The sequence below is a fragment of the Morone saxatilis genome, unplaced genomic scaffold (assembly GCF_004916995.1).
Source record: "Morone saxatilis isolate NCDOM2014 unplaced genomic scaffold, NCSU_SB_2.0 Contig3, whole genome shotgun sequence".
Classification (NCBI taxonomy): domain Eukaryota; kingdom Metazoa; phylum Chordata; class Actinopteri; family Moronidae; genus Morone; species Morone saxatilis.
In genome coordinates this window covers 7362329-7372765 of record NW_023339873.1, presented here as the reverse complement: position 1 = coordinate 7372765, position 10437 = coordinate 7362329, and the positions used below count along the sequence as shown (strand labels likewise).

The following is a 10437-nucleotide window of genomic DNA, read 5'->3' as shown; positions in this document are numbered from 1 at the left end:
TTTGTTTGTGTATGTGTTTGTGTATCTATCCTGCAGTGGACTTTGGTGTTTCGGCCCAGTTGGACAGAACAGTAGGAAGGAGGAACACGTTTATCGGGACACCATATTGGATGGCACCAGAGGTTATCGCCTGTGACGAGAACCCTGACGCCACGTACGACTTCAAGGTGCTTCGCCAAACCTCCTGTCCACTGAAGATTTCTGTCTGCTTTTTTTGATCAACCCAAGTACTTATGCACTGTGTCTCTGTCATTACAGAGTGATTTATGGTCACTGGGAATCACAGCAATAGAGATGGCTGAAGGAGCACCACGTATGTACCCATTCCCATACCCAGTCATTAACCCACACCTCTGCCACACATAATTTCTTAGTGCTACTGCATTAGAGCAGTATAATCAGGAGTCAGATCATTTTTCAGTCCAGGCCAATGTAACTCATGTGTTGCCATGATTGTAATGAAGGCCAAGGAGGTAATATAAAATTGGTTGTCAAATTGCTGTCTCTTAATTTATTTCTTTTCTTTTTCATCCATATGATGATTATAATTTTGGTTCAGTAAAAAAGCTACTTCTGGTGAAAGTCTGCCCAAGCTACTGATCACAGTAATCATGGAGGATGTCTTTTAGTTTTGTCAAGGTTGTTCAGTTTAACTTCTAGTCTAGTATAATACAGGACTGCATTTTGGAAGAAGACCTCTAACTGGATGAGAATATTTCAGTTTAACATATATGGATGTAGACTTAGTAAACACAAACTACTGACATTAATTAGGACTCCAATGATTTGTGAAAATTGTCCATCACAAGGCACAGCTGAATACTAGTTAACTCCTTGCTAAATCTGACAACGTGAAGTTTGATTACTAAAGACCCTAAATAATCAAATGAAATAGCAGTACAGGCACAACTGCCGATTTGGGACATGGATAACCAACTTAGATGTTATACAAGAAGACAAGACCTAATTGTGTATGTAAAAGTACTTGATTGTTATCAGTATTGACAGCATATATTGATCATGCGAAGGCTAACTCCAGCTGGCTTTGACTATATGCCATGATAATGTTTAGCACAATTATCTCGAAACATTCAACCTAACTCAACCATGTTTACCTGATTTCTGAATCTTTAGCGCTGTGTGACATGCACCCAATGAGAGCCCTCTTCCTCATCCCGCGCAACCCTGCTCCCAGACTCAAGTCAAAGAAGTGGTGAGTGTGTATCTTGATAACTGTATTAGCCGCAGCCGCAACAGAATGATCAGTTCAGACATACACCGGATCACGGCAGGTTTTGTCATTTGCTCTTTTGGTGTATGTGTGTGCGGTTTCAGGTCGAAGAAGTTCCAGTCGTTCATAGAGAGCTGTCTGGTGAAGAGCCACGGCCAGAGACCCAGCACAGAGCAGCTCCTCAAACACCCGTTCATCAGAGACCTGCCCAACGAGAGGCAGGTCCGCATCCAGCTGAAGGACCACATCGACCGCACCAAGAAGAAGAGAGGAGAGAGGGGTAAGGAAGAACATGTGCTGTAGATGTGTATATATGGATTTAAACGCAGATGCACATGTAGATTTACACACATGTGGCAGGTGGAACGACAGTTTCATTACATGGATGCGCTTGATAGATGGCAACTCGCAGGAGTTAACTCACATTAAAAGGAGAGCTTCCTCTATGTATGTAGTAATTGCAATTACAATACTATATATCACAAAATCATATCAGCCAAATCAATAGGAACATATATTGTGTTTTCTCTGACTGTTTCACAATAAAAGCCACTTGTCAACCTTTTAGCATTCAACTGTTTTACCAGTTGAATGATTTTAATGTGAAGCAGCAGCTGCAGTGGGAAATGCTTGGTATGCTTTAGCAATAGCTTGATGCAGCTCTGATGCAGCATAAAAACGGCAATACTGCATTACAACTGTCAATTACTTCCTATTAATCCATTGTGCCTGTGGATGCAATTTGAATTTCACATGGGAATGGCGGACTCCGCCACTAACAATGGCAACAAATATATAGACAGGTATTTACAGAATCTAAATACATTGAATAGCCATTGATGAAAAACTGCAGTAAACAGTATCATGAAAAAATTATAAGGAGTATAGCTTCAGCATGGCGCACCTAATAAAATCAGAGTGCTCTCGCACACACACATAAATACACACATTGCACAAGGGTGAGATGTTACACCCTTTCAGATGTAGATACAGATGTAAATTCTCACACACGTGCCGTCACTTTCATGGTTTTCAGCGAGGTGGGAAATAAAAGTGACAGACTTCAATTCCACTCCACCATGACACATAAACACACACATTCAGTCAGAGTGATAGACTGGCACTCGCACACAGAACTGCAGCAGTAAGAACCACGTTAACCGCTTCAAGAAACAACATACTGCAGGGCGGACGTCATGATGATGTATAGAAATGTCTTGTCATTGTTGAGACTGCGGCTTTCTCCAGCTGTCACTTTGTCACTTTCGGAGGACAGGTCCTTGTGGATGTGTCTCAGGAAGAGCCGGTCTGCTTCTACAACCGTTATGCTTTAAGCCCCGTTTGACTGAAAGAGCTCCAAGCTAATGTTCTCCACCTCGCTACACACAGTAAAATTACAATTTATACTCTTATTCAAAGCGGCTAAAAGAAAGTGCCTTGAAGCAGCGAGGATCTGGGAATGCCAAAATCGTGAGCAGTTTAGTAATGAGCAAAGGTAGTTCAAGTGAAAAATGAAAAACGTAAAGCAGAATGGCTTTGCTCTCTGCTGGTTATTACCTTACTCACTTTAGTTTTATTCCTTTCCATTGTTTTTATTCCATTACATTTTTTCTTTCTCTCTCCTCTCTCTTCATCAGATGAGACAGAATATGAGTACAGTGGCAGTGAAGAGGAGGATGAAGAAAGAGACATGGGTGAACCAAGGTCAGTGTCTTCACAAATGTACAAATATAAACACAAACACATGCTGTACGCAACTTTTTTTTACAAAACACATTTGACATCTCTTCACTAACTTAAAAGCCTCCTGCCTTCTCACTTGTCCGTTCCCAGCTCCATCATCAACATCCCCGGCGAGTCGACCCTGAGGCGAGACTTCCTGCGCCTCCAGCTGGCCAATAAGGAGCGTTCAGAAGCGCAGCGGCGGCAGCAGCTGGAGCAGCAGCAGAATGAGGAGCACAAGCGCTTACTGTTGGCTGAGAGACAGAAACGCATTGAGGAGCAGAAGGAGCAGAGGAGGCGGCTGGAGGAGGTAAGCGGCAGGAGGTTGAAGAGGAGACATCAGCCATGACCTCTGACTTTGTTGAATTCATATATCTACAACAGCTTGTATAAAAAATGTACATGAGTGCATATATTGTTAATATAGATTGCCCAAATTTACCTTTGGAGATTATACCACATAGGATAATTCAGATGGTACATAATTTGTCCCATTCTGGCAATTCAAACTTACAAAATCTTTCATTTACTATTTGGTAGAGGCTACAGGAAAGAAAAAGAGTGGAACAGAGAGAGGCACACACACAGACTTTTCCCAGTGCCCCTCTCTTAGTTCCAGAGAGCAGGCTTACAGAAGGAAATCCTTAGCCCATAATCTGTGCGCTCTCTGGGTTCCCACCAGGGTTTGCCTCCCAACGCACGACTAAGCACTGTGACTCGACTCAACTAACATGACCCCTCCACTCAGGGCCAAGTGTATGTCTGTGAAAATACATGTGTGTTTGTGCGAGTGTGAAGGCATATGTTTGTATATTTGTGTGAATGTGCTACAGTTCCAGTATTAATAGAAGAATCTAAGCCAAGACCCATTGTGGAAGGTTTGATATTATACAAAAAGAAATCATCAAACTGGTTCACATATCGAAGTTACAGCAGTTGTGTGTGAATCTCTGCTGAGACAGGATTTCTTAATTTGTGTGAAAACAGACAACTCATTGTCTTGTGATCCTGAATCTTCCTGTGCTTCTGTTCTCTTGACAGCAGCAGCAGCGAGAACGTGAGCTGAGGAAACAGCATGAGAGGGAACAGAGGAGGCGCTACGAGGAAATGGAGCAGCTCCGTAGAGAGGAGGAGAGGAGGCATGCAGAGAGAGAACAGGTTCATACACTTACTGTAATGTTATATTATGACATGCATATTGTTTGCAGCGAGACAATATGGTGCCACAGAAGTGTGTAACATGATGACAGCTCGAGTCCAAAATCCTTCTTATGCCCTTAAACTTTCTGTTGTTTTCTGTGTCTTTTTATGGCAACATCTTCCCCCGTCTTCCTAACTCACTCTGATTTTACTTGTCTTCCTAAATTACCTTAGAGGCGTATTTTCCTAGTTTTTTTTTTTTTATTTTTTTATTTTTTTAGGATTTCGGTTTTAGACACACATAAACCAGACATTAATCTGATCATACATTGTTTTTCTGTGCTCATGGTCCCAATCTGATTTTTTTGTCAGGCCACTTTTCTTCTTCTCAGCTCTTGGATCTTTCATGTAAAATAGTTAGTTATTTAAGTTAGTCATCTTTCAGTCTAACTGCTTATCAAATGTAATTGCAAACTCTTAAGCAATGTAAAAAAAAATTAAAAAGAAAAGGCAGGTATCTTCATGCATGCATAAAAAAACGTTTAATTCTGCTCATGTATGTAATGTGATTGTTCTGTATCTTTCCTTTTACATCGTTCCTACTTTCTTTTAACAGTTCTTTCCCTTGTCCTCTCATTGAACTCACTACTGTTAGTACTGTTCTGGTGTGTATTTTGTGTCTGTCCTGGTCCCTCTTTATTGCTCCATTGCTCTCCTCCCACACTTTTCAAGTGTTTTGGAAAGATATATTCAAACGTCTTTTTTTGTCTGTCTCTTCTCTGTCATTTTTCCCTTTGTAACACATTACAATTGTTCGAGAACACAGTCTTCTTCGCTTCATCTGGCTTCTGACTCTCATCTTCTCTCCTTATTCACAGCCACCTCAGGAGATTATCTTCTCTATTTTTCTTCCTATCTCTGTCTTTCCTCTTGCTGTCTGTGTTTGGATGTTCAGATTTCCTGATTTTTCTCTCGGTCTATTTCTGTCTCCTTGTACCGACATGCTGCTCAGGAGTATATCCGTAGACAGCTTGAAGAGGAACAGAGGCAGTTAGAGATTCTCCAGCAGCAGCTACTACAGGAGCAGGCATTACTGCTGGTAACCATAGCCCTCCCATGTGCTACTACTGCTCCCCATCTGTGCTGTGTGGCCCCCTATCCCCACTGCATGCACCCTAGTGGCAGTTGTACAGAGGAACTGACTGTGAGGGAATCCTCAGTCTGAGTCAGTCAACCTGTTAGCTGCAGATTTGAGGAAAAACACGAAGCTCAGACAATGAATTGATTATCTCTAATGCTTGTGTTGAGTGTATTCAGATCACTGATTGCATGTACAGTACCATTAAGTTGGCTGGATCTCAAAGGATTCCCCAGAGGGTGCCGAAAAAACTGTTTTGTCAGCACCAATCATGCTGGCACACACAAAGTGGGATCATCCAAGAGAAAATAGGACATTGTTATTTTCCACAGAGGGTTTCACTCAGTGCCCCTGTCTTGTCTGGGGCTACCGTTTTGTGCTTTATTATTGCGAGAAATCCACAGTATGTATTTGTCCACTTCTCCTTGCATCCTATTTGAAGAAAAAAATTATTAAATGAGAGCATGAAAGAGCCTGTGAGGAAACCTTTTGAGATCTAACCCATGTAAACTCCAGAGGCTGCATCACGCACCAATACCCAGGAATGTGTTGTGGCCAAAAATTGCCGTCTTCCCTATTTCCTCCCTACTGCCATCCTTCCTGCCTCCATCCTCCTTCCCTCTTAGTACCTACCTTCCACTCCCCTGTCTCATAAGATTTGCCAATGCCTTATGTCTCGTGTCTTTTTTCCATCATCAGTGTAACTATAATTGTGATTATAATTGTGAAAAGTGTGTGTTCATGTTCCATACGTGATTCCAGTCATTTATATTTGTGTTCATCGGTTCCGTTTTGCATGATTTGTGAACTCGTGACTCGACTCTGAGGTTAGAAACAGGCCTGTCTCTCATCTCTGTCCTCCCTCCCATACCCACTCTCCCTCTTTCCCTCCAGGAGTACAAACGTAAGCAGATAGAGGAGCAGCGGCAGGCTGAGCGGCTACAGAGACAGCTCCAGCAGGAGAGAGCATACCTGGTGTCTCTACAACAGCAGCAGCAGCAACAGCAGCAGCAGCAGCAGCAGGAGGGAAGGCAAGCAGAGAAGAAACAACTTTACCACTACAAAGATATCACCAATCCTAATGACAAGCCTGCCTGGGCTAAAGAGGTAAGTTGCAACATGCATGATTTGCAAAGACATGCATGTAACTATAAATGTGAGTCATTTTCCAAAATATGAAATCACTTTTGTTTGATGTGCAAAGAGCCAACTTTGAGGAAAGCAGTGCACTAAATATATGCATGTATTGGTGATGATGCCTGTAATGTCAACTCCTATTGTACATACACACCCAGTGGCCTTCTTGTGTTTTTAATATCTTATTTAGCAGGTCGTACTAGAAGCAGCATCCCCGTGAAAAGGAGGGGGAAAGTGCTTTTTGAATACTTCGGAGTTAACACTGTCGCTTTAATAATCACACTGTAATGTCTGCTTTGTGTGTTTGTTTTGTTGCTTACCCTCCTCTGACTCTGACTCCTAGGTCCCGAAGCAGCAGCTTGTTAAGGGTAACCCACCCCACTCCCAACTACGACATCACCAGTCATTCAACCAACCGGCTTCATCCTCTGGCTCTCATGGCCAACACAGAGCTCAGGCCCCTAGGCGAACCCCGTCCCATGGTGCCCAGCGCCTCTCCACCCACCTCCCCCATATTCATATTTCACTAGACCCTGGAGAACCCCTAGATCCAGGGCTAAAGCAGGAGATAAGTCAGCAGGTCAGAGAGTTTAGGGCTCAGAAACTCAGTCAGAGGGGGCGCAGCCCAGGGCACATCCAGGAACACAATGAGGTTGCTGGCCAAGGGCCCAGTAAGGGACATAGTAAGATTCATAAAGAGCTAGAGCACTCTAGTCAAGGGCCAGTCAGCCAGTCTAATCCCATATCAAACCCCTATCCTCTGGGGCCCAGTAATCAGAAAGAGAAGCCTAGAGACAGGTCAGACAGGGCAGATGCACAACTTAAGGCCCTTCAGCCTTATCATCAGTTTCCAGGACAGGTCCAGAAACCCCAGTCTGGATCTATCCCTGTTTCCATCCCTGCAGTCAAACTGGTTAGTGGCCGTCCTCGCGGCAGGTCACACTCACCTTCCTGTAGAATAGATGTAGATATAGAACCAGAGTCTCAGGGAGGGTGGCAGAAAGCGATAAAGTCAGCTGTCAGCCACGAGAGCCTAAAAATGCCCTTGGGCTCAGAGGTCACAGGATTTGACCCAACTGACTTCCTATCTCAATCCTTCCCTGATGGTGCTCTCCACTCCGCCCTACCTAGACAAAGAAACTCCTACTCACCTGCCCCCAACACTGGCAATCTTCTTAAAGTCCCTGATAACAATCCCTTTCCTTTCCCTACATCTAATACAGACAGAAGAGGAGGGGGAGGTCAGCAGAATGCAATAAGAGGTAGCTCCTCTATGTGTGACCTTAGTGCTTCTGCCCCAGCAGGGCTACTCAGACAGAACCTGGCTGAGGTCAGACATATGAATTGCTCCTCTCATTGCTTGCTATCCAGCTCTCCAACCAATTCAGCCCCATGGTTGGGCCTTTCTCCTCGCACCTCTCCAAAAAACTCATCCTCTTGCTCCACCACATCCTCAAGCTCGTGGTCCTTCAGTACCTTGTCCCCTCCATTCTCTCCTGACAACTTTGTGTTCAACAAAGGCCACGGATCTTCGCCACCTATCAACACCCACCTCCTCTCCCCCCACCGCAACTTCTTCCCCCCCTCCAGCTCACCTTCCTCTACCCCTCGCTGCTCCCCGTATGGCTCTCCCTACGGATCCCAGACCCAGCTCTGCATCACATCTGTTGGAGCAGAGTGCTAGAACATTGGTACAACACATGCAAATGCACACATTTTTGTACTTCTATATTTGTGACTGAAATAATGTCTAAATGCTAACCTAAACCACCATAAGAAATACATGATGAACTCGTATCCTATTTGTAGTACCTTGTTTTGGCTTCTGTACTGGTTGACACAACATTACAGTTTTGGTACACACACTTCTTTTAAATATCTACTTCATATATGATGAACTGTAATTGACAAAAGATAACATTAGAATCAAATTATTTCCAATCTAATCCTAAAAACATAAAACTCATCCCTAAAACCAAGTCTTGATCCTTAAACAACTCAAGGTGCAAAAGTCTAATTAGTCCTCACAAAGATAGACGTACAAGAGCATACATGCATACATACTGTACATACATACACTCACATGCAAAGTGTACATTAAATATATACTGTAAATATATCTACATTTATCTCTACAAAGTGCATGCATTATATTGTTAATTTCTTTGCATGTTTATGAATTTGATATAGCTGAAGTTTTTTTTAAATGTCAGACTCAAAATATTCTCCACTGGGACTGGGATCCAAAGGAGAGGTGCCGATATGCAGGGACAGTCTCAAATATCACCCTGATCCATCGGTAGCTTATTTAACCACAGCCCAGCCCTAACCCCCCACCCAGCCAGCCACCATGCCACCCTAATCACAGAGAGCCCTCCCCTCCTAGCCATATTGGTGTTGTTGTCATCGTGGAAACCCACCCATCCCAACTTCTTTTTAGGTCAGTCAACCAGTCAATCAATTCCCAGCTTGGTGATGGGTGCTGGCCAAGGGGTGGTGGGATCCTTCTAAGAAACCTGAATCCTAAGTGGATGCCCTCTGTCCTACGTCTGCTCTTCTTCTATCTTTTTGTCTATCTTTGTGTCCTTGTAAATGTGGCAGTGGCCACAATTACCTTCAACTAACGCTTTGTTTTACCTCTTAGAATCTCTGCCACAGCAGAAAGAGCTTTTGGGTGGCAGACTGAAGATAAATCCAATGATTGATGCACACAAAATTAATATTTAAGCACCACTACCCAAAAGGTTTTTCTTCTGTAAAGGAATCTTCTAATTGTAATCTCTCTTTTTCTTAAAGGTCAATTGATGTTCATGCTAACCTTGATTGTGTACTGCCTCCACAGATTAAACTCACCAAATGTTTATTTTCCATTGGTTCTTTGTACTTGGCCTCATCGGTAGTTGCCTTTCATACCAGTTGAACAACTAACAAAATATATGGGAAGTTTTCTGCTGCCATGTATGCCATAGTTGCCTCATTGTAGTTGACTCCCTAGCAGGCAACTAACAAAGATTTGTGGAATGACACAGTATTGCATAGTTGTTCTGACCCAGGTCATAATCTTGAATAATCCTACTAGATTATGAGCTCATGCGGAATTATAGAAAGCCTCCAAAGGGGATAGTTCTCATTGCACACGCATGTTTACCTGGGGGCTATTGACACTATGCCCTGCTGAGCCATGACTCAACTCTCCACCAACCGATGAGTAGATTGTTTACAGTGGGAAAGTGTGATTTGGGCAGCTGGGAGCATTCCTCGGAGCCTTCTCTCACTGCACAGCAGATAATCTGATAATCTGATTACACTGGCAAGAGGAGCTTTCTGCCTTCCTCACTCACACAATATTTGGTGCTCGTTGGCATCAACACACACGCGAAACTCCCACAAGTCAGTGGAAACACTCACTCAAACTCCTATGGGCACTAACAATCAATCAGGGTTTGATTTGATGTGTGCACGCACTGCCTTTGTACGTAGTGAAATCTGTGATTTTGGTTTAAATGTGGTGTTAGTTAAAGAAGATCAGGGATAATTCTTGACCTTTCCCAACAGCCACCAGACACTCTTACTCCTCAACTGTAAATACTGCTTGGAGACACAAATCAACAAACAAGTAGATATAGAAAGAATTGCGTGTCACCACCCGCTATTCTAGATATGGAGATATGCTATTATGACAGTTTCTGTGGAAGTCTGGATTTGTGCCAACTGTGTAATTTTTCAGGGAGAGGCTGTTAAGAACAAAAAAGAGACTTGCGCTGAATCCTTTTGAACAGAAGTTTTATCATGAGTTGTGAACATAAAAACAGGCTTATAAGTCCAACATGTGATGTGAGAGAACACAAGTGATGTTAGGATTGTCTGGTGGCTTGTAGGGGTGCATGGAGGGGGGGTTAAGAGTGGTGATTGGTTGTGCTGTATGCTTGGCTGTGAGTGACAGTGGTATGTGTGTTGTCCCAGGTGGAGGAGCGATCTAAGCTGAACAGACAGAGCTCCCCAGCGCTGCAGCACAAAGTGTCCAACCGCATCTCCGACCCCTCCCTCCCTCCCCGCTCCGAGTCCTTCA

General features: G+C 43.5%; 1 protein-coding gene across 1 annotated transcript in view; it reads left to right on the top strand.

Moving 5' to 3' along the window:
• tnika (TRAF2 and NCK interacting kinase a) overlaps nt 1-10437 on the top strand; it is a 58515-nt gene that overhangs the window by 34050 nt on the left and 14028 nt on the right. Inside the window, exons 7-17 of the mRNA XM_035673824.1 lie at nt 37-167; nt 259-313; nt 1135-1213; nt 1336-1511; nt 2869-2935; nt 3065-3263; nt 3995-4111; nt 5106-5192; nt 6126-6338; nt 6712-7281; nt 10332-10385. Coding sequence (XP_035529717.1) covers nt 37-167; nt 259-313; nt 1135-1213; nt 1336-1511; nt 2869-2935; nt 3065-3263; nt 3995-4111; nt 5106-5192; nt 6126-6338; nt 6712-7281; nt 10332-10385 — 1748 coding nt within the window. The remainder of the gene's footprint in view (nt 1-36; nt 168-258; nt 314-1134; nt 1214-1335; nt 1512-2868; nt 2936-3064; nt 3264-3994; nt 4112-5105; nt 5193-6125; nt 6339-6711; nt 7282-10331; nt 10386-10437) is intronic.